The 22,558-nt window shown below is 50.9% G+C and overlaps 2 protein-coding genes and 1 long non-coding RNA gene across 13 annotated transcripts in view; 2 read left to right on the top strand and 1 right to left on the bottom strand.

Annotated features, from left to right (window-relative positions):
- The window catches only part of DFFB (DNA fragmentation factor subunit beta), a 30,047-nt gene extending 24,431 nt beyond the window's left edge, over positions 1-5,616 (top strand). For all 10 annotated transcript variants that reach the window (XR_012427065.1, XR_006694685.3, XR_012427064.1 and 7 more), the window contains one exon: positions 3,641-5,616. Coding sequence is in view for 6 of the 10 variants with exons in the window: in XM_045381825.3 (XP_045237760.2) it covers positions 3,641-3,872 (232 nt within the window). In the remaining 4 variants the exon portion in view is untranslated. The remainder of the gene's footprint in view (positions 1-3,640) is intronic.
- A 3,796-nt stretch (positions 5,617-9,412) lies between these two features.
- C1H1orf174 (chromosome 1 C1orf174 homolog) lies at positions 9,413-20,813 on the bottom strand. 2 transcript variants are annotated; one of them, XM_015443524.4, is made up of 4 exons: positions 20,724-20,813; positions 13,204-13,317; positions 10,881-11,369; positions 9,413-10,525 (listed from the first exon to the last, which is right to left on the bottom strand). In XM_015443524.4, the coding sequence occupies exons 1-4, from the start codon at positions 20,736-20,738 to the stop codon at positions 10,499-10,501; spliced, it is 645 nt and encodes a 214-aa protein (XP_015299010.3). In that variant the 5' UTR covers positions 20,739-20,813; the 3' UTR covers positions 9,413-10,498. The 2 variants fall into 2 exon arrangements, with proteins under 2 accessions (XP_015299010.3, XP_005545017.3); XM_005544960.5 differs by having other exon boundaries at positions 9,413-10,354.
- LOC141409015 (uncharacterized) overlaps positions 20,739-22,558 on the top strand; it is a 156,481-nt gene continuing 154,661 nt past the window's right edge. Inside the window, exon 1 of the long non-coding RNA XR_012427073.1 lies at positions 20,739-20,900. This is a non-coding gene — a long non-coding RNA (uncharacterized lncRNA). The remainder of the gene's footprint in view (positions 20,901-22,558) is intronic.

Here is a 22,558-nt window from a genome sequence, read left to right as displayed (position 1 = left end):
TCTGTGTGAGCCCCCGTGAAGGCTGGCGTCCAGGCCCGGTGAGCTTCCCGGTTGGCAGTGTTGTCACAGAGGGCTGTGGAAGTTAGTGCTTGGGGAAGTGAGGGCTGGCCATGACCCCACAGGGAGGGGACAGCTGGAAGCTCTGGGATTGGAACCTTCCTGGACCGCACCCTCTGTGCCTCATAACCTTGGCTGATTTTCATCTGCAGCTATAAGAAACGATAACCTTGAGTCCACCGGCTCACTGGGGGATCTGCGAGTCCTTTCAGGGAGTTATGGAGTCTGAGGTGGTCTCAGGGACACCTCCCCGCTGTAGTTGGTGTCAGGAGCGAGGGTCCTTGTGGACTGTGCTGGGCTCCTAAAGGGTCTGTCATGTGGGCAGCCCTGTGCCACTGCTGGGTCGGCCTCTCCTGCCGGTGGAGCCTTCTGCTGCTGTGTGTTTGGGCCCGGAGCTCGCTTCAGTGGGAAGTGTATCCCGTAGGCCTGCGTGGTGCTCCAGTGTGTCACGCGCCTTCATCGTGGCTCTGGTGGAGCTTCTGCTGCTGTGTGCTTGGGCCGGAGCTGGCTTCAGTGGGGAGTGTATCCCATAGGCCTCCTCTGTGCTCCGGGGTGTCACGGCGCCTCTTCAGTGTGGCTGTTCGTGGGTTCGGATTTGATTCCTGCAGATGCCCAGGGTTTCCCCGTGGCTTGGAAGCAACTTCTTGCCATTTCTTGCTTGTGGTTCCCTGCCTTGTTGGTCATGTACTTTGGACCGTACACCCTGCGTTCTGCAGATGACCGTGAAGGCGGGGACAGGAACGCACTCCCGGTGTCCATACCCTGTGTGCTCCCCTGCGTTCTCTCCCCACGCTGAATTCGGGCTTGTCCACGTGACACCAGCGAAGGCAACACGGAGCTAACAGAGGCCTGCTTGCCTGGGGGACTTGTCCCCTCTGAACACTGCCGTCACCATGTGAGGGAGCCTGTCCTGACCCCTTCAGGATGGAAGAGGACAGGGGAGAAGGGCCCAGCCGTAGGCCACCCTCCATCAGACACAGCCCCCAAGTGTACCAGGCAACACCAGCAGAAGACCCCCCAGGCCAACCCCCGGAAGCCACTGCGTTTTGTGGTGGCTGCTTCTACAGCATTAGATAATGGGTTCAGTGGGTTTCCCTTCCTCTTACCCAAGCACCGGGCTCTGCTCAAGCTTTTCTATCCCCCTTAATGGCTATGGCAGGGGTCTTGGTCCCACCTCCCTGTCTTTCTAGGGTCCCCTGGGCCTGTATCAGGGACTGGAACCCTGGTGAGCCCCTGAACCATATCTTGCCTGTGTGCACTAATTTCTCTTTGGTTTCTGGCAGCTGGGGAGCCCCTTTCTTTTGATCTCAACTAAGTATTTTAACAAGGTGACTTTTGGCCGGGTGTGGTAGCTCACGCCTGTAATCTCAGCACTGTGGGAGGCCGAGGTCAGGAGTTCAAGGCCAGCCTGGCCAACATGGTGAAACCCTGTCTGTACTAAAAATACAAAATACAAATACAAAAATTAGCTGGGTGTGGTGGTGCATGCCTATAATCCTAGCTACTCAGGAGGTTGAGGCAGGAGAATGTCTTGAACCCAGGAGTCGGACATTGCAGTGAGCCGAGATCGTGCCACTGTACTCCAGCCTGGGTGACAGAGTAAGACTCTGTTTCAAAAAAAAAAAAAAAAAAAAAAAGGCAACTGCAGCTCAGCATTTCTGTGGGTTGCAGGGAGAAGGGTCTGCACCAGTTTAGCTCACCACCCACCATAAACCCTCCTGGCTATGCGGTCTCTAATCCCACCTCGTCAGTTTGCAAGTTCCTATGCTTGTTACTGCACAGTCTTCCAAATGGTTTATAAGTGAAACAGCAATATCATGGTGTGTGTATGTGCTTGGGACAGTCTCGCTCTAATTGGGCTAGAATGCAGTGGCATGGTCTTGGCTCACTGCAACCTCCGCCTCCCGGGTTCAAGCGATTTTCATGCCTCAGCCTCCTGAGTAGTAGCTGGGATTACAGGCGTGCAGTACTATGCCTGGCTAATTTTTTTTGTATTTTTTGTAGAAGCAGGGTTTCACTATGTTGGCTAGGCAGGTCTCAAACTTCTGGCCTCAAGCGATCGCCCACCTCAGCCTCTCAAAGTGTTAGAATTATGGACGTGAGCCACTGCGCCTAGCCTCATGTAGTTTTTTGTTTTCTTTTTTTCAGACAGAATCTCACTCTGTTGCCCAGGCTGGAGTGTGGTGGCACAATCACTGCTCTCTGCAACGTCTGCCTCCAGGGTTCAAGCAGTTCTCCTGCTTCAGCCTCCTGGGCAGCTGGGATTACAGGCACACATTAGCATGCCCAGCTAATTTTTGTATTTTTAGTAGAGATGACGTTTTGCCATCTTGGCCAGGCTGGTCTTGAACTCCTGACCTCAGGTGATCCGCCTGCCTCAGCCTCCCAAAGTGCTGGGATTACAGGTGTGAGCCACTGTGCCTGGCCTCATGTAGTTTTTTTTTTTTTTTTTTTTTTTGAGACGGAGTCTGGCTCTGTCGCCCGGGCTGGAGTGCAGTGGCCGGATCTCAGCTCACTGCAAGCTCCGCCTCCCAGGTTTACACCATTCTCCTGCCTCAGCCTCCTGAGTAGCTGGGACTACAGGCACCTGCCACCTCGCCTGGCTAGTTTTTTGTATTTTTTAGTAGAGACGGGGTTTCACTGTGTTAGCCAGGATGGTCTCGATCTCCTGACCTCGTGATCCGCCCGTCTCAGCCTCCCAAAGTGCTGGGATTACAGGCTTGAGCCACTGCGCCCGGCCCTCATGTAGTTTTTTAAACAGACACACATATATGTGTATAACGGTATAAGATTAGGATTGGAAAGATCATTAGCAAACCCTTAATAGTGATGACCTGTGAGGGGAAGGAGGGACATGAGATTACAAGTGGGATCAAAAGTGACTTCAGCTTCCTTTGTAAGGCTCTGTTTGTAAAATTTTCATGTCCTATCATGTAATGTTTTTGGGGGGTAAATCTACATGTGGATGAAACATGGAGTCAGTTAAGCCAGTTGTTGATGGTGGGTGACTGTAAGTGATGGGAAGGTGGTTGACCCCCTTTATTTTCCACATACTTTTCAGTATTCTGAACAGTGACACAAGTCTTTTTTTTTTTTTGAGATGATGTTTTGCTTTTGTTGCCCACGCTGGAGTGCAGTGGCGTGATCTTGGCTCACTGCAACCTCCACTGCCAGGGTTCAAGTGATTCTCCTGCCTCAGCCTCCCAAGTAGCTGGGATTACAGGTGCCCACCACCATGCCCAGCCAATTTTGTGCATTTTTAGTAGAGACAGAGTTTCACTATGTTGGCTAAGCTGGTCTCGAACTCCTGACCTCAAGTGATCTGCCCGCCTTGGCCTCCCAAAGTGTTGGGATTACAGGCGTAAGCCACTGTGCCCGGCCACAAGTCAAGTTTTAAAAAGTAACATGAGCAAGGCTGCTTGCATCAGGCTCGGCTTGACAGACCTGGCCAGCTGGCTCGGCCGCGTGTCTGTGACGGCACTTAGGGGAATTTGGGAAGAGTTGTGACTGCAGTGCGCTGCTGTGACCTGTTGCCTGTGGCACCGTGACCACAGAAAATGATGTTTCTAACCTTACTTTGCAGAATAGAAAAGAAACGCACCATCATTCCTACACTGGTGGAAGCAATTAAGGAACAAGACGGAAGAGAAGTGGACTGGGAGTATTTTTATGGCCTGCTGTTTACCTCAGAGAACCTAAAACTAGTGCACATTGTCTGCCATAAGAAAACCATCCACAAGCTCAACTGTGACCCGAACAGAATCTACAAACCCCAGCCAAGGTTGAAGCGGAAGCGGCCTGTGCGGAAACGCTAGTGACACGTACACACCACGTTCTGGTCTTGGTTCCAGGCCTGACGTGGGCGTCATTTTAACAGGTGCCTTTTTTTTTTTTTTGGTCACTCCAGTAGTCCTGGAAAAAACCTAAAAACATGTTTCCTGCAAATCTGATTTCAGTACATTTCTGAATTGTTGTTTTTGTTTTGTTTTGTAGACAGAGTTTCATTTTTTTTTTTTTTTTTTTTTTTTTTTGAGACAGAGTCTCACTCTGTTGCCCAGGCTGGAGTGCAGTGGCGCGATCTCGGCTCACTGCAGGCTCTGCCTCCTGGGTTCATGCCATTCTCCTGCCTCAGCCTCCCGAGTAGCTGGGACTACAGGTGCCCACCACCATGCCTGGCTAATTTTTTGGTCTTTTTTAGTAGAGACAGTTTCACTATGTTGGCCAAGCTGGTCTCGAACTCCTGACCTCAGGTCATCCGCCTGCCTCGGCCTCCCAAAGTGCTGGGATGACAGGTGTGAGCCACCGCACCCAGCCTGGAAATCATTTTTTATACCTTCTGACAGCCCAACTTCCAGAGGACAGCTTTGGGATACTCGCTGCATTTCTGTGAGTTCCTGGTCATACTGGTCAGTAGGGATAAGATTTGTCTCTGAGCTGAGGAATTCTTCTGTTCTCTGGTTTTACCTGTGTTGGGTTTGCTCACGTAACGTGGTCACCATACTGAAATGGTGTGATGGCTGAAGTTGGCCACTCTTGCTTGAGGGACGAGTTGTTTATGCATCAGCTCTCTGCTGGGTCTCCATTTCCATGGCAAATGGGCAGCTTCATCCTTCTTGACTCTTCTATATGGCCAAAAGAGGGGTGTCATGCTTTGGGAGCAAGATGTTTGTACTCCATAAAGAACATACAAGGACATTCACTGCTGATTTTTTTTTTTTTTTTGCGATAGGGTCTCACTCTGTAGCCCAGGCTGGAGTGCAGTGGTGCAATCTTGGCTCACTGCAACCTCCGCCTCTCGGGTTCAAGCGATTCTCCTGCCTCAGCCTCCCAAGTAGCTGGCATTACAGGCACCCACCACCATGGCCAGCTAATTTTTGTGCTTTCAGTAGAAACGGGGTTTCACCATGTTGGCCGGGCTGTTCTTGAACTCCTGACCTCAGGTGATCTGCCCACCTTGGCCTCCCAAAGTGCTGGGATTACAGGCATGAGCCACTGCACCTGGCCTGCTGAATTGTTTATAATGGCAAAAAGTAGGAAACCCCCCAATGCCTATGAGTAGGGCCATAGCTATTATGTTGAACCACATGAAATTGCCGTTTTCTAGGCCAAAAATGGTCAGCATTCATTAATTTCATGATTCAACCTGATACATTTACATAGTGCAAAACTATGTCGCAGTTTCAAGCTTTTATGAGGAAAGTGTTTCTATGTAGAAACTGGAAGCTGTTCAGTGCACTGGCAGCTGAACCCTGCTCGTTGATCAGCGTTACTATCATCTCAGATCATATGGAGCTCATGTCAGCCATGTGGGTGGCAGGTGCCAGAGACGATCTGGAAGGAAACACGCGGATCTGAACAGCAGTAATCCTGGGGGATACGGGGGTAGGGCTGGATTACAGAGGGCTCATTTTCTACATCATGTATTTTATGGTACTTGAATTTTTTGAAATGGGCATTTATAACATGTTAAAATGTACTTTTAAAATTAAGTCATTTTGTAATATTTGAACTTTTACATTTGTTGTACAATCAGGAAAAGCAATAAAGATTTTTCAAAAATAGACATGTCTAAAAAGTTTGCACTCATTGAGGATGCTGAAAATAAGGATTAAAAATAAGGAGTCTGGCCGGGCGCGGTGGCTCAAGCCTGTAATCCCAGCACTTTGGGAGGCCGAGACGGGTGGATCACGAGGTCAGGAGATCGAGACCATCCTGGCTAACACGGTGAAACCCCGTCTCTACTAAGAAATACAAAAAACTAGCCGGGCGAGGTGGCGGGCGCCTGTAGTCCCAGCTACTTGGGAGGCTGAGGCTGGAGAATGGCGTGAACCCGGGAGGCGGAGCTTGCAGTGAGCTGAGATCCGGCCACTGCACTCCAGCCTGGGCTACAGAGTGAGACTCCGTCTCAAAAAAAAAAAAAAATAAAAAATAAAAAATAAAAATAAGGAGTCTGTGATCTTTTACAAATTGACTTCATTATTACATTTTCTTCACAGAGCTAAAGCAATACCTTAGAATGACCCAGTCCTGTGTGGGAAATTTCTAGAAGTCCCATCTATGGTACGGTGGTGTTTATCTGCTCTGATCAGGGAAGGACAAACAGTGGGAGAGTCAAGGCCTGGGAAGTGGGGGACCTGGTTCCTCTTCTCAGATCCCTCTTGCAGGGTCTGAAGAACTCTCTGGAGCCAGCAGATCCCACCTGTGCAGCAAGGAGCCTGGACTGGACAGCTGTGAGGCCCTTCCAGCTCCATCGCTCCAGCCTCAGGAGACGAGCTGCTCCGTTTTCCAGCCATAGACGTGGGCCTTTTTCAGAGACACATTCTTTCGCTGTCTGTTTTTTGAGACAGGGTCTTGCTCTGTCATCCAGGCTGGAGTGCAGTGGTGTGATCTCAGCTCACTGCAGCCTTGAATTTCTGGGTTTAAGTGATTCTCCTGCCTCAGCCTCCGGAGTAACTGAGACTCCAGGCGTGTGTCACCATGCCTAGCTAATTTATGTTTATGTTTGTAGAGAAGGTCTCACTACGTTGTCCCGGTTGGTCTCGAACTCCTGGGCTCAAGCGGTCCACCCCCCCCGGCCTCCTGAAGTGCTGGGATTACAGGCGTGAGCCCCTGCACCTGGAGCAAGACGCATTCTTGAGGGAAGTCCTTCCTTCTCCGCAGTCCGGGCGTGCTGTGCCACTTTGCCCTGGACACTCGGGGCTGCTATCCCTCTACCACATGGCTCCACAGTGCTGCCCCACTGCCCAAGACTAGGCCTCGGAGGTTTTGTGTCCCTCAGGCCTTCTGCGCCACCCTGCTGCTGTTGGGCCTCGTCTGTGCCCCTCGTCACCCTTTCTGACTTGAGGCTTCATTTCTGCAGGAGGTGAGACACCGGAAACTCAGACTTGTTGAGCTGTGTGTGACGCGTGCAAGGCTCTCCTGGCTGTGACATGGTGTTTTGGTCATTGTTTTTTTTTCTTGCTTCCGGGCCCTTGGCTGGGCGAGGTGCTGGTGATTGTTACAAAGAGCTATCACCTATCAGGAGTTACGTCACCCAGAGTCTCAGGTTAGAAAAGATGGCTGAACCTCTGCAACAAAGAGTGTGTGGTCTGTCCATTCTCACACAAGAGGGAGAAAAATTCTAGGAGCTAAGAGTGTAGAATTGTGTGTTCTGTGGGGCTTAGGGTCACCTGCCGGGAGATCCTGGCATCCGTAAGAAGCTTCCAAGGGAAGAGCTCAGTAGGGTCCTGCAGACAGCCTCAACCAGCCCAACGCCAGGCTCCCACCAGACGGCAAAGCTGCAGCGAACACGACCACAAGACACGACCTTCCTGCTGCCGAGGAAGCGCACTGTAGGCAGAGCCAGTCGGCCTGCGCCAGGGGCTGTGCATCAGCACAATTATACTCTTTTGTATCTTGTCTTTTATTCCCTCATTTGTCCCCCTTTGTTCCGTCCCCCTAGGTCTGTGCAGGCTACAGTCCACATGTAGACTAGGAAAGTTTCTACTTGGGAGTGCTTGTTAGTGCAGGTTAACAACTGTGAGTGAACGGGGTAGCCCCAGGAATGTACGTACTTTCCACTCTGCATGCTGCGTCTCCTCTGCAGGTGTATCATCGTTTGGGACCGTGCACCTCACTGAAGTCTGCTTAGAGGATGGCAAAATTCTCATCACCACCAAGATAGGTGCTGTTATTAATAGTTATTCATGCAGCAATCTAGAGTTGTACTTTATTTATTTGTTTATTTAGAGGCAGAGTCTTGCTCTGTTGCCCAGGCTGGAGTGCAATGGCACGATCTCAGCTCACTGCAACCTCCGCCTCCTGGGTTCAAGTGATCTTCAAGTGTCTGCCTTAGCCTCCTGGGTTCAAGTGATCTTCAAGTGCCTGCCTTCAAGTGATCTGCCTCCGCCTCCTGGGTTCAAGTGATCTTCAAGTAGTCTGCCTTGAAGTGTCTGGGTTCAAGTGATCTTCATGTAGTCTGCCTTGAAGTGTCTGGGTTCAAGTGATCTTCAAGTGTCTGCCTTAGCCTCCCAGGTAGCTAGGATTACAGGCGCCCACCACCATGCCCAGCTAATTTTTTTTATTTTTAGTAGAGACAGAGTTTCACCATGTTGGCCAGGCTGTTCTCCAACTCCTGACCTGAAGTGATCTGCCTGCCTTGGCCTCCCAAAGTGTTGGGATTACAGGTGTGAGCCACTGTGCCTGGCAAAAGTTGTAAATTAATTTCCCTGGTTATCATAAAATGACTTTACAAGACACATTTCCAAATTATAGTTTGTTGATCAATAAATCACAAAGTTATTCAAAGCAGGTGAAGGTCACAGCTCATGAGAAAAGGATCACATTAGAAGTGGAGAATGACACCTTCAGGGAGGGCAGTGTTTGAACAGTAAAGAGCCGAAACACTTCTCATAGGGCGCTTCAACTATATTTTGCTTCCAATTCATCTATTATGGAAAATCCTTCCTGTGCTTTGCAGGATATTTTCACAGCGTTAATTCTAGCTGCTCTTGTAATTAAACTAGAAACGTATAAAAGCTCAAACCAGCAAGACTGACTTGCTCCCTCATGAAAAGGCCCACACGGTCTTCCCGCATCCTAGGCAACTTCTCCCCGTCCTTCATCACCCAGGGACCCCAGCTTGCTCCTGGTTGGTCCACTCGGCTTCTATGTGCAGGTGGTTGCAGGAAGAGGCCATGGAGACAGCGCTCCCGACGGCTTCTCTCCACTGCCCTGGGCGAACACACGCTGCGAGCTGCTCCCTGATGCCGCTGGGGCTGGGGAGGGCGGCTCTTGTCAGGCAGCTGCACACGCACCTCTCCATGGCCTGGAGAGCCCGGCCTTCTCCACCACACACACTAGGAAAGCCTGGCACTTCTGCGGCAGACAAGTGGGCGTGGAAGTACACTCAAGAGAAGGGAAGAGGCCCTGTCTCAAGGGCCTCAGTGGTGAATGGGTCTAAAAGATGGACCCGTGCCAGGCGCAGTGGCTCACGCCTGTCATCCCAACACTGTGGGAGGCCAAGGCGGGCGGATCACCTGAGGTCAGGAGTTCGAGACCAGCCTGGCCAACATGGTGAAACCCCGTCTCTACTAAAAATATGAAACATTAGCCAGGCATGGTGGTGCATGCCTGTAATCCCAGCTACTTGAGAGGCTGAGGCCGGAGAATCGCTTGAACCCGGGAGGCAGAGTTTACAGTGAGCCGAGATCGCGCCACTGCACTCCAGCCTGGGCAACAGAGACTCAGTCTCAAAAAAAAAAAGAGATGGACCCAGCCTTACGAACATTTGGGAGCAGGAGACTGAGGCAGGATGCACTTCCTCCCCTCAGCTCCCAGGAATCCAGTTTTAGAACATACGACTGCTTTCAAAATATTTTCAAAATATATTTTATTTCTTTCTTACGTGTATTTTGCAAAATTTCCAAAGTAAACGTTAGCTCTGCATACAGAAATAAGAGTTCTTTAAGAACTAGCATTGAATTCATCACAAGTATGATCAAATTATGATAATGGAAAACAAACTTGCCTATGACCAAAGCTACTGAGCTGAAGTGAAGAGCTGTCTTTACAAAAATCCCTCTCACTGAGCCCACTGCCCTGCAGCTGACTCAAGCCATCACCATGTATGTACGTGTACAAGGACACTGGCCGGGCATGGTGGCTCACACCTGTCATCCCAGCACTTTGGGAGGCTGAGGCAGGCGGATCACCTGAGGTCAGCAGTTTGAGACCAGCCTGGCCAACATGGTGAAACCCCTGTGTCTACTAATAATACAAAAACTAGCTGGGCATGGTGGCGCACGCCTGTAATCTCAGCTACTCAGGAGGCTGAGGCAAGAGAATCACTTGAACCCGGGAGGTGGAGGTTGCAGTGAGCCGAGATGGCGCCATTGCATTCCAGCCTGGGCGACAAGAAAGCAACTCTGTCTTCAGGAAAAAAAAAAAAAAAAAAAAAAAAAGAAAGGACATTGGTACAGTACAGCAGCTTTGCAACCTCAAAGACTGTCTGAGTTTCAGTTCCCATGAGTGTATCCTCCACAGGTATTCAGTGCTTTGCACTATTGACTTTGATGGGTCAGTTCTGAAGTCTGATTAAGACATTCTCTTGGAGATACATTTTATATAAATCTTGTAATGTGCTAAACTGTCAAATTGTTAATGGTATGAAATAGGGCAAGGACATCATTTTGTATGTTCTCTACATTTCTGCATCATCATCATCATCATCATCATCATCATCTTTGGCTCTGAAATGCATTTTTCTGAACTCTCGTCTGCTCATTGAAGGACACGATGAAGACGCAGGTGGGAGGTCCTTAGAGAAGAAAACATGGCTTCAGTCATGAGCAACACACATCTGCACCCGCATCTGCAGCGTGCCCCATCCAGCAGCTCTGGGGCTCGCAAAGCGCTCTTCCCTTTCAGACGCGTGAAAACGCCTGAGTCCCAGCATTCACCTCTAGATGAGAGCTTCCTCCCTACTGGGCTGATCGGGTAAAAAGAAGGAAAGATGCTGGGTTCAAAACAAAAGAAAGCAACAGCAAGTGTGGGGTGGATGTTCAAAAAAACCACAAACCTGATTTCATGGAAACACACCTGTGGCTGCGGGAGGCCCCCTCCCACCGCCGCCTTTCCCAATGGCAGTGATTCTCAGCTCGGGAGATGGAGGGAGGGCCCCCAATTAGCCAATGTTTTCATTTTCTCCTCGTGGGTTAAAATGATTAATTTATGTTTAATGTTGTGTCGAGGCATTATGTACCTGCACTGAGTGGGGAGTGTGTGACTTGAAAGTGCGGCTGGCTGCCTGAGTACCCACGGGAGGAGGAAGGCGCCGCCCTTACCTGCATGAGCTCAACGTTTCCAAAGAACCGGCTCACGGGCATTGGCTGATTGCTGTCGTCATCCAGAAAGATACTGTTGTCCATCTGAAGTGGCGGCTTCTGCACGTCCTCTGTCTCTAGCCCTGGCTCGTTCTGCTTCTGCACAGTGGAGCTGCTATTGGATTCTTCTGCTCCTGACCCAGCACTGTGCTTCGGCACGGACAGGCCGTCTTTAGCCTTTGCTAAGCGGGAGTCACTCACAACTCTGCAGCCACCGAGGGGAAGACTTGCAGCCCCCCGCTGCACGGAAACGCCAGCCTCGCTGCCTGGAAGCAAGGCACTGCTTTCAGCAAACTCATTTTTACAAGGGGCCTCAGGTGTCACTTTTGGCAAAGAAGCACTGTCATTCTTAGGGACAAGCTTCTGTAATTCTGACTTCACAAGATGACCTTTGTCACATTTGAACTTCTTGGACGTTCGCCTGTCTGTGGCTTTGTGGGATGAGGAAGTCTGTCAAGGAAAAAAAAAAAAAGTAAGGGGAACCAGACACATCTAGCAAATAAAACAGGATTCAATCCAGAGGCTAGTATTTCTTCTCACATCTGAAATGATGAAGATGCTGTGACCACAACTTTCACAGATCGCCATTTCACTGTTCTGCTACCAAGGGACAAAATACAAGGGAGACTGAATTTAGACACACCCCACATCACTCCTACACTTTCAGTTTCCCTAGTGGTGTTACAGCTCCTGAGGCGAATTCTGAAGCACACATTTATATGTTACACAATTACAATACAAGAGCCCAGCTTTCATTCACTTCTGCTAGGGCATAAGCTCTGGGAAGGAAGGGGTCTTTGCTTTATTCACCGATTAGGGCTTGGCACACAGTAGGTGCTCAAGAAATATTTGTTAAATTGACTTTGACAAAATTTTACCAAGCACCTCATTATGAGCAAAGCTCTGTGCTACATGCTGGCATATGGCCAAGTCCCAGCCCCTCAGCTTGGGCTCCGGGAAGCGGCTCTACTTCACCGGGAAGTTCAGGAACTCACTCCTCGGAAGTGACGGCTGGGCTGGGGTGGACGGCAGACGGCATGAGATTCCTTTCCCCACCCACTCTGCCTTTCTCTTCAAGCCTCTGGGGGTGAGGCTGCACGGCAATGGGCCAGCATGACTCGACAGCCCACCTAAGGACAGAGCAATGAGCACAAGTGGCCTCAGAGCTGGGTCTAGACACACACACGGGTGGGCAGTGCTAGGATCAGAGCCTGGTCTAGACACACACACGGGTGGGCAGGTGCTAGGATCAGAGCCTGGTCTAGACACACACACGGGTGGGCAGGTGCTAGCATCAGAGCCTGGGTCTAGACACACATACCTGGGTGGGCAGGTGCTAGGATCAGAGCCCGGGTCTAGACACACACACGGGTGGGCAGGTGCTAGGATCAGAGCCCGGGTCTAGACACACACACGGGTGGGCAGGTGCTAGCATCAGAGCCTGGGTCTAGACACACACATGGGTGGGCAGGTGCTAGGATCACAGCCCGGGTCTAGACACACACATAGGTGGGCAGGTGCTAGCATCAGAGCCTGGGTCTAGATACACACACACGGGTGGGGAGGTGCTAGGATCAGAGCCCGGGTCTAGACACACACACACGGGCGCGCAGGTGCTAGGATCAGAGCCCGGGTCTAGACACACACACGAGTGTGCAGGTGCTAGGATCAGAGCCTGGTCTAGACACACACATGGGTGGGCAGGTGCTAGCATCAGAGCCCGGGTCTAGACACACACACGGGTGGGCAGGTGCTAGCATCAGAGCCTGGGTCTAGACACACACACACGGGTGGGCAGGTGCTAGGATCAGAGCCCGGGTCTAGACACACACACGGGTGTGCAGTGCTAGGATCAGAGCCTGGTCTAGACACACACATGGGTGGGTAGGTGCTAGGATCACAGCCCGGGTCTAGACACACACACGGGTGGGCAGGTGCTAGCATCAGAGCCTGGGTCTAGACACACACACGCACGGGTGGGGAGGTGCTAGCATCAAAGCCCGGGTCTAGACACACACACGGGTGTGCAGGTGCTAGGATCAGAGCCTGGTCTAGACATACATATGGGTGGGGAGGTGCTAGGAAAGTCAGCCCCGGCCTGCCAAGTGTGTCTTTCTCTGAAGGCAATTACAGTGCTGCCACCTTTTCTTCTGAAATAGTCCCCCTCTGGCAGACAAGTAACATTCGATATTTTTATAAAGCAACACATCTTGGAGTGGCAATTTTGTATAAAAATGGACCCTCGAGTCAGGATCTTGGCGTTCTCCATGGTAACAGGGCTCACCAGACATGCTGTCTTGGCAGACGTGGAACCAGTGGCTTCCTGGGCAGAGGCCAACCCGGCTGCCGAACAACTTCGTGCTTTCAAGCGCGCCGAAGACCGCACTGCACCTGTGAGCTGACAGATTGAGAGCCACTCAGAGAGCGATCTCAGGAAGGCGGCGTGACCGTGCAGACGAGAACTTCCCACCTAAAGAACACCCGAAGACAGCCCCTCCCACTCCAGGATTTTATCATCTTTGTGGAGACAGCTGTGGCCCGAATGTGTAAATCCAAACCAAACTGTGCCTGGGATTAGGATACAGGATCTACTCTTTCCACGATCTCGGAGGCTTGGGACAATCTGTCCCCCTTACCTTGTATGTTTCCAGTAACCACCATTTGTCCATTAGTGGGAATTAAGTCAACTTCGAAGCATTTAGAATAAGCAGCACATGCCTTCCTTAGAAGGATCTCCAACTTTTATACATTGTCAAAGTTCTTAGAAAAAGGTAACATGAGGAAACCAAAGTTTCTCTCCCTCAAATTAGAGTTCTATTCTATCAGTTGAAAGCAGCTAGCTACTGTTTCACAAATCTTAACATTAACAAACTGGTCCACCTCTCTTTTATCCTGAATGCAAAGCAAACTCTTCTAATAACAAAAAAGAAATTAATTAAAGACATAACATTCAAAATAACTATTGAGGAATAATTTTCGGTTTTCAGAAAAGTTGCAAAAAATAGTACAAAGAAAGTGGTGTGATAGCTCATACCTGTAATCCCAGCTACTTCGGAGGCTGAGGTAGGAGGACTGCTTGAGCCCAGGAGTTCAAGACCAGCCTGGGCAACACAGCGAGATCCCATCTTTAAAAAAATTAAAAAAAAAATTAGCCAGGTGTGGTGGTGTGCACCTCTAGTTCCAGCTACGTGAGAGGCTGAGGTGAGAGGATCCCAGGAGTTTGAGGCTGCAGTGAGCTATGACTGCACCACTGCACTCCACTCAGGTGACAGAGTAAGACCATGTCTGTGAAAAAATAATAATAGTGGCCGGGCGCGGTGGCTCAAGCCTGTAATCCCAGCACTTTGGGAGGCCGAGACGGGCGGATCACGAGGTCAGGAGATCGAGACCATCCTGGTTAACATGGTGAAACCTCATCTCTACTAAAAAATACAAAAAACTAGCCGGCCGAGGTGGCGGACGCCTGTAGTCCCAGCTACTCGGGAGGTGGAGGCAGGAGAATGGTGTGAACCCGGGAGGCGGAGCTTGCAGTGAGCTGAGATCCGGCCACTGCACTCCAGCCTGGGTGACAGCGCGAGACTCCGTCTCAAAAAAAAAAAAAAAAAAAAAAAAAAAATAAATAAATAATAATAATAGTAAAATAGTACAGAGAGTTGCCATGTAGCCTTCACTCAGCTTCCACTAATGTTAAACAACTACAGGACATTGTCAACATTAAAAACTAAGCGACAGTACAGTACTCTTCACTAAACTACAGATTTTATTTGTATTTTATCAGTTTCTCCATGAACTGTTCTTCTGTTCCAGAATCCAGTCCAGAATATCACACTGCACTTAGAAAACTCGAAAGGAAGGAGTGTGAGTAGTAGAAGCAATAAACAGGAGCAATGCAGGTTGACGTGGCCAGGAAAGGCCCAGGAGCTGCTGCCAACAGGTCCTAGAACTGGAACCCAGAAGGGGACGGATGAAGAGCGCCCTGCCCAACAGCAGATGAGAGAAATAAAGGAAAAAAAAATAGAAATAATCTGTCTCTGCCATGCACTCCATAGCCCAAGAGAGCTCCAGAAGCCCTATGGGGTGGCAGCTCCAAGGCCTCGTGATACTGTGGCAGTCAGAGTGTGCGTCTGAAACAGGAGGGAGAAGAGCAGGCAGCAGCTCACCAGAGGCCAGGACACCTGCCAGCTGTACACAGGACACACCAGGTACCCACAGGCTGGGTGAAGTGCCTGCTACCACAGCACATGGAGGGGCTGGGCCTCCGTCCTCTTACAAGGGCAGGGCTTTGCTGAGAGCCCCGCAGATGTCATGGTTACAGTTACACCAAGGGGACTGAGGCAACAGAGGTTACAGAACTTGCTAAGAGTTGCCATAAACATCTCTCATCAAAATCCTCCCACTGGGTCCTAAACACGCCCGTCTCCCTAAAACGTCACTGCAGGGAAAGGACATTTCTGTCCTAGAAAGCCACTGACCCTCCTCTCCTCCTCGCTGTGAGTCCTCCTCCGGGCACTTTGCTGCTCTGCGCGGAGTATGCTGTGTGGGGAGCCCGCCTCGGTGCCTGAGCAGCTTTAAAGGGGTGGCACGCCCATTTCAGATGAGGACGACTTGGGTGAGGAGCTTATGAGGTTACACAAGTGATGCCTGGCCTCCAAATCTCTGTTCCATCACAACAGCTCACCCTAGATACGACCCCCAAAAGCTGCCTGAGGTGAGGACTGAAATGAAGAAGCTGTCACCGCTCCGTGTTCTAGGCCTGCAGGTCTTTTCCCACAGCAGGTGCTTCTCAAGTTTCTGTCAGCATCTTGGCAGCAGTGGTTCTGAACTTTCTGCGTGCAACAGGTTCATCAGGTGGACCTTTCGGCCCCTTCCGCAGAGAAAAGCCAGATGATCTGGTGGGCCTGGAAGCATGGGCTGTTACAAACACCTGAGCAGGCCATTTGCTGTCCCCTCTGGATTGACAGGAGCCAAAATACGAGAGCAGCTTAGCTTCAGTTTCATCATGGATTAACCACCTCCAAGGTGTCAACTCCAAAATGTCAGAAATTGGTCACAGTCTCGCTTGCAGATTCCTGCTCTGCAGTTGGGCAGCTTGGATTGCTCCCGCAGTCCAAAAAAGGAAAGACTTTCTCATCACTGAGATTCTCCTGATTCTAGTAGATTGTTTAATAACTGGTATGTCAGAAGCACAAACACGGTTTCCCCAAAAGGGCTGGCCGAGACTGACTACGACATGAAACACGGTTTCCCCAAAAGGGCTGGCCGGGACTGACTTCAGCATGATGGCCTGAGGAGCTTCACTGGCCTCCTACTCAGAGAAGGTGATGAGCAGTCCCCCAACAGCCACTTAGAGAGCCTTTGGAAATGGTCCTATGGGAACCCAGCAAATGAAGAAACACTCGCTCCGGAACACCTACATACATTCGGTAAGGACATGGAGAGTCTGTGGCATTTAAGCGCCATCCTGCTGCAGTCAAGAACACAGGGCCGCCTCCCCAGCTCCCAGGCGGCGGGGTTTCTTCCCAGGAGAGGCAGGACAGCAGTGCTTCCCTTTCTGCTCTCATCCCACCTGTGGCTGAGACTAGGTCCTGAGTGAGTAGGATTGAGAAGAGGGGAATTCCTTTCTGCTCAGACCCTATTTATAGAATGGAGGCTTCACCTTGGCTCCGTTCTACAAGCAGGGTTTGAGCCTCTGCCGGAGGCTCCGCCCAGTGACCCAAGAAGACTGGGGCCCCATCAACCTTGTCCCAGATGTAAGGTGGTTCCAGGCCGGGGGAGGCAAACTTGGGGGATCTCAGGCTGCTGCTGGCTCCCCCAACCCCCATTCAGAGAGAAGCCTACTACTGTCCTCAGCTGCATGGCCCTGGCTCAGAGGCTCTGCCTGGGGTGAGAGGCAGGCAACTAAACAGACAGTTCTTAAGTCTCCCCAAAGGCACCAAATTCACTGCAATGGAATGTGGAGAAGTTCAAGCCTAAGGGAGCTTGCTCAAGAACAGTGGAGGCTGTGATGAAGGAGTAGGGGCAGTGGAGAATCAAGCAATAGGCCAAGTTGTAGGCCAACTAGTTTGCAGAAGAGAACCAGAGACTACCATGGCTGGGAGGAGCCCTCTTGGGCCTAGAACAAACTAATCAAACACTGACCTTAGAAAATATCCCTTCAAAGAAGCCACAATTTGATTGGATTAGTTTGCAGAGCAACTTATGCCTAGGCTGTTGCTGAGAACAGCACAATAAGCTGGCATTAGTGAAGTTTAACAGCCGGATGTGGTCAGGGAAAGAGGAAAAGGACCCCGCTAAAACCACCGTCATCCAGGGTGGCTGTGGGCATACCCAAAGCTGGGTGCCACCCCCCACCAGCAATATCAGAGGCAGGAGAATGGCGTGAACCCGGGAGGCGGAACTTGAAGTGAGCCAAGATTACACCACTGCACTCCAGCCTGGGTGGCAGGGGAAATATATATCAAAACAATCTACTCAGTTGCTAAACAAAGAAGCATATCAACAATGACAAGCCCCAGGGTTGCGGACAGTACCCAGAATTGCTAAAATATATTATCTAAAATGTCAAAAAAATTATGAAGACATAATTCCAACAAAAAATTATGAAGCACTCAAAGAAACAGAAAAGTAGACTCACACACTGGAATAAAAGCAGGCCACAGAAGCTGTCTGTGAGAGTGACCAGATGTTAGATTTATACATATATAAAGGACAAGTTAGCCATGATAAACAAGATCAAGATCATGAATAAAGAAGAAAGATAAGATAATGTTGCATCAAAGAGACTATCAATAAAGAGAAATTACTTAAAAACCAAATGGAAATTCTGGAGTAGAAAAGTATAAAACCTGAAATAACAAAATTCACTAGAAGGGCTCAATAGTAGATATGAACTGGCAGGATAAGCAAACTTGAAGGTAGATCGATAGATTATGCACGCTGAAGAACACAGAAAAAAAAGAATGAAGAAAAATAAAGCAAGGCGCAGAGAAATGCTGGACACCATTAAGTGCACTAACACACACATAATAAGAACCACAAAAATGTAAAGACAAAGGAGCAGAAAAAGTATTTGAAGAAATAACAGCTGAGAACTTCTCAAATTTATAGAAAAACATTAACCTACATATCCAGGAATCTTTTTTTTGTTTGTTTTGTTTTGTTTTGTTTTGAGATGGAGTCTCGCTCTGTCACCCAGGCTGGAGTGCAGTGGTGTAATCTTGGCTCACTTCAAGTTCCGCCTCCTGGGTTCACGCCATTCTCCTGCCTCAGCCTCCTGAGTAGCTGGGACTACAGGTGTATACCACCACGCCTGGATACTTTTTTGTATTTTTAGTAGAGACGGGGTTTCACCACGTTAGCCAGGATGGTCTTGATCTCCTGACCTTGTGATCTGCCTGCCTCGGCCTCCCAAAGTGCTGGGATTACAGGTGTGAGCCACCGCACCTGACCCCATATCCAGGAATCTTAATGAACTGAACTCCAAATAGGATACATGCAAAGAGATCCACAGACACATCACTGTAAAAATACAAAGATCAAAGGTAAAATCTTGAAAGCCACAAGAGAACAAAATCTTGAAAGTCACAAGAAGAAAGCCACTTAGAAGGGAACCTCAATAAATGAACCGCTGACTGAAACAATGGAGAATATTCAAACATATTCAAAGTACTCAAACAAACCTGTTAACCAAGAATCCTATATCCAGCAAAGCTATACTTCAAAAATGGGCTGGGCATGGTGGCTTATGCCTGTAATCCCAGCACTTTGGGAGGCTGAGGTGGTGGATCACCTGAGGTCAGGAGTTTTAGACCAGCCTGGTCAACATGGTGAAACCCCATCTCCAGTAAAAATACAAAAATTAGCCAGGTGTAGGGGCGGGCTCCTGTAATCCCAGCAGTTCCAGAGGCTGAGGTGAGAATCACTTGAACCTGGGAGGTGGAGGCTGCAGTTGGCTGAGATCACATCTCTGCACTCCAGCCTGGGCAACAGAGCGAGACTCTGGTCTCAAAACAAAAAAACAAAATAAAAACTCACTTTACAAGAAATACTAAAAGAAGTTCGTCAGGCTGAAAGCAAGTGACCCCAGACAGTAATTCAAACCCACACACGCCCACACAAACAGCACCAGTAAAGGTAATTATGTTCTTATAAAGATAGTTTGAATGCCTATTTTTCTACCTCCTTCTCATAATTTTAAAAAGCAATTGTATACAATAACATGTATGTAATATATACAGATGTGTACTATATTTGCCAATAACAAAACAAAGAAAGTGGGTGAAGGCAAAGCCCTACTGGTTGAGGAAATGACCACAGACAGAAAGTAATAATGATCACACTGTATTGTTGAGTTTGTAACATTATCAGATGTAATACATATAACAAAATACCACAAAAATAACCTATAACGGTAACTTTTCCTTATCACTTGGAATTAACCTAGTACAAATCTGAAGCTTAAGATGTATATGGAGAGTATGAAGATTAAGATGTATACGGTAAAACACAGAGCAAGCACTGGAAAAAACTCAAGAAATGTAGTAAAAAAATCATTAAATTAAAATGCTGCATTAGAAAATATTCACTTTAATCCACTTAAAGAAGGAATAGGGGAAGAAAAAGACAGACTTGAATAAAGTAAAGAAAAAGTAAAATAGCATATGTAAACCTAACTACAGTATATCAATAATATTAAATGTGCACGGCTAAACAATTCAATCAAAAGGCAGAAACTACCAGACTGGGTTTTAAAAAAGATCCAAATGTATGCTGCCTAGTTTTGGTTCAAAGATTAAAAATAGTAAAAGGAGTTGGAATTCACAAGTGGTCACTCCATTTGAACAAACCAGGAGAAAGCCTCCAAGCAGCTCAGAACCTCCCAGGTGGACCTGGACCCGCGCCAAGTGCACTGTGAAAAGGGTCTTTCACCTTTAACTGTTACACCCACGCGGTAAGCACTTGCCCCTTGCCAGACACTGGCACCCCCCTTCAATCCTCACCACCCTCTGGGTGGATCCCACATCACCCCACTTTTAGCACATTAAGTACATGGGGCCAACCTGAGGTCACACGCTGTGTGACCTCCACTGGAGTGGCAGCAGTTGAGGGGCACAAACTCAGCTCCGCAGCATCCAGCACTACCAGGAGTTGAAACCAGTTCTGGAGAGGGCACCCCACCTTCCTGGGAAAGTGGCCTGAAATCTCCCTTCAAGGGGGCGTGGCCTGGGAGGCCCCCTTCTCCCCGGGACGTGACCTGTGAGCTCCACTTCTCCCGAGGGCGTGGACCGGAGCCCCCTTCTCCCGGCAGCGTGGCCTGGGAGCTCCCCTTCTCCTGGGGGCATGGCCTGGAGCCCCCCTTCTGCGGGGGGCGATAACCTGGGAGGCCCCTTTTCCCGGGGACGTGACCTCTGAGCTCCATTTCTCCCTCAGGCGTGGCCCGGGGTCCCCATTCTCCCCGGTGCGTGGCCTGGGAGCTCCCCTTCTCCTGGGGGTGTGGCCTGGGAGCGCCCCTTCTCGCGGGGGCGTGGCCCGGATTCCCCCTTTCCCAGGGGCGTGACCTGGGAGCCCTCCTTCTCCCGGGACCCTGCCCTGGAGCCCCTCCCTTCTCCCAGGGGCGTGGTCTGGGAGCGCCCCTTCTCCCGGGAGCGTGGCCTGGAGCCCCCCGCTTCTCCCGGGGGCGAGGCCCAAGCGGAGGCCGTTTCTAGGTCACAGGCACCCCGTGACCCCGCCCCGGCTCTCCAGACAGCAGGTGGCCCGGAGTCCCCGCCCTGTCCAGCGCAGCTGTTGCCGAGCACCAGCCCTCACCTTCCGGCTCCTCATGAGTGTGAGCGCCGCAGCCAAGAACCGCGCGCCCCGGACCAACGCGTCCCGGCGGAGCGGCGACCCGGAGTCTGCAGAGCGCGCCGCGGCGGCGTCCGACGTCAGCAGAGCCAATCACAGCGCAGCGCCCTCGTCATGTGACCCCACAGTGTTGGCTTTTACGTAAGTGACGGGCGCAGCTCGCGGGCTACGGGCCAGTGCTGGGACACTGGAGCAGTAAGTCGTCCTGTGGCAGGCCATGTTCGTGAGGGCGCGTCCCTTGGCAACCCTGTAGCCGCTATGTTTCCCACGCCCATGGCAGGCCTGGGAGGTTATGTTTGCGGGGGGTGCTTTTTTTGTAGCTTCTGTGTTTGCCATATTTGAAAGGGGCGGACGACCATGTTCGTGAACGGCGCTTCCCTTGGTGCACCTGTGGCCGCCATGTTTTGAGAGGGGTGGGCCACAATGTTCTTTAGGGGCACTTGCGTTGAAGCTTCTTTGGCCATCATGTTTGAGAGGGGCGGACGGCCATGTTTGTAAGGGGCGCTTCTCTTGGTGGGCCTATGGCCGCTATGTTTGAGAGGGGCAGGCAACTATGTTCGTGAGGGTTGCTTCCCTTGAAGCCTCTGTGGCCGCCATGTTTGAGAGCGGCGGACGGCCATGTTTGTGAGGGGCTCTTCCCTGGTGCGCCTGTGGCCGCCATGTTTGAGAGGGGCGGGCGGGGCGTCCGTGAGGGGCGCCTCCCCTGGCAGTCCCTGGCCAAGAGCCTGTAGGAGGGCGGGAAGTGCTTTCTCCAGTGCCGCAGAGCGCTGGTTTCTGAGCGCCGGTTAGCGGCGTTGAGCAGCGCGAGGGACCCCTAGGCCTGCCCTTGCTAGGGTCCCGCTGAGGAAGTTTGCGCGCTTGTCGCAGGCTGGGCTGCCCTGCGAGGTGCCGCTTTGGGTTGGGGTGGCCTCTGCTGTCCCCCACGTCGCGGGCGGGATCGGGCCTCAGTGGAGGCCGTCCGTGGGCCCAGGAGGCCAGGGTCCGGCGTCAGGCTGGGGGTCAGGTTCTCACCCCCTGTCACGTGCAAGGCGGGAACTGACCCCTCCGCTGTCCGATTACTCTCCGGGGCAAAAGTGGATTCGCAGCGGCTACGCCTCCTCTGGTGGCCACGCCCCTAGCGCGCTTGGGTGGACCCGCAGCGGCCACGCCTCCTCCAATGGCCACGCCCTATCAGGTCTGGGTGGACACACAGCGGCCACGCCTCTTCCAATGGCCACGCCCTATCAGGTCTGGGTGGACCCGCAGCGGCCACGCCTCCTCCAGTGACCACGCCCTATCAGGTCTGGGTGGACACACAGCGGCCACGCCTCCAGCAGACACTGCCTTAGCAGGCCTGAGCTGCTGTGATGCGTCCTCCTCGGCCGCTGCTTGACATCCTGGCCTTCACATCAGCTAAGGGAGGTGTTTATAAAGCTGAGGACCACTGTTCTGTTTTTTATTTTTATTTTTTATTTGAGACGGAGTCTCGCTTTGTCTCCCAGGCTGGAGTGCAGTGGCGTGATCTCAGCTCACTGCAACCTCCGCCTCCTGGGTTCAAGCGATTCTCCTGCCTCAGCCTCATGAGTGGCTGGGATTTCAGGCACGCGCCACCACGCCTGGCTAATTTTTGTATTTTTAGTAGAGATGGGGTTTCACCACGTTGGTCAGGCTGGTCTTGAACTCCTGACCTCAAATATTCCGCCCACCTTGGCCTCCCAAAGTGCTGGGATTACAGGCGTGAGCCACCGCTCCCGGCCCACTTTTCTGTTCTTAAGGATTTTAACATAGAAATGAAATCCAGCCTTGCCTGAAACCCTCCA

This window comes from Macaca fascicularis, chromosome 1 (genome assembly GCF_037993035.2).
Source record: "Macaca fascicularis isolate 582-1 chromosome 1, T2T-MFA8v1.1".
NCBI lineage: Eukaryota > Metazoa > Chordata > Mammalia > Primates > Cercopithecidae > Macaca > Macaca fascicularis.
This window is presented reverse-complemented; position numbering and strand designations above follow the sequence as displayed.

Excerpts from the sequence above, each read along its gene's own strand:
- C1H1orf174 (XM_005544960.5), bottom strand. Across the intron at positions 11,370-13,203 it reads CTGCCAAGACAGCATGTCTG|ACTTCCTCATCCCACAAAGC; the intron begins GTGAGCCCTGTT and ends TTTCCTTGACAG. Across the intron at positions 10,355-10,880 it reads GAAACGTTGAGCTCATGCAG|GACCTCCCACCTGCGTCTTC; the intron begins GTAAGGGCGGCG and ends TTCTTCTCTAAG.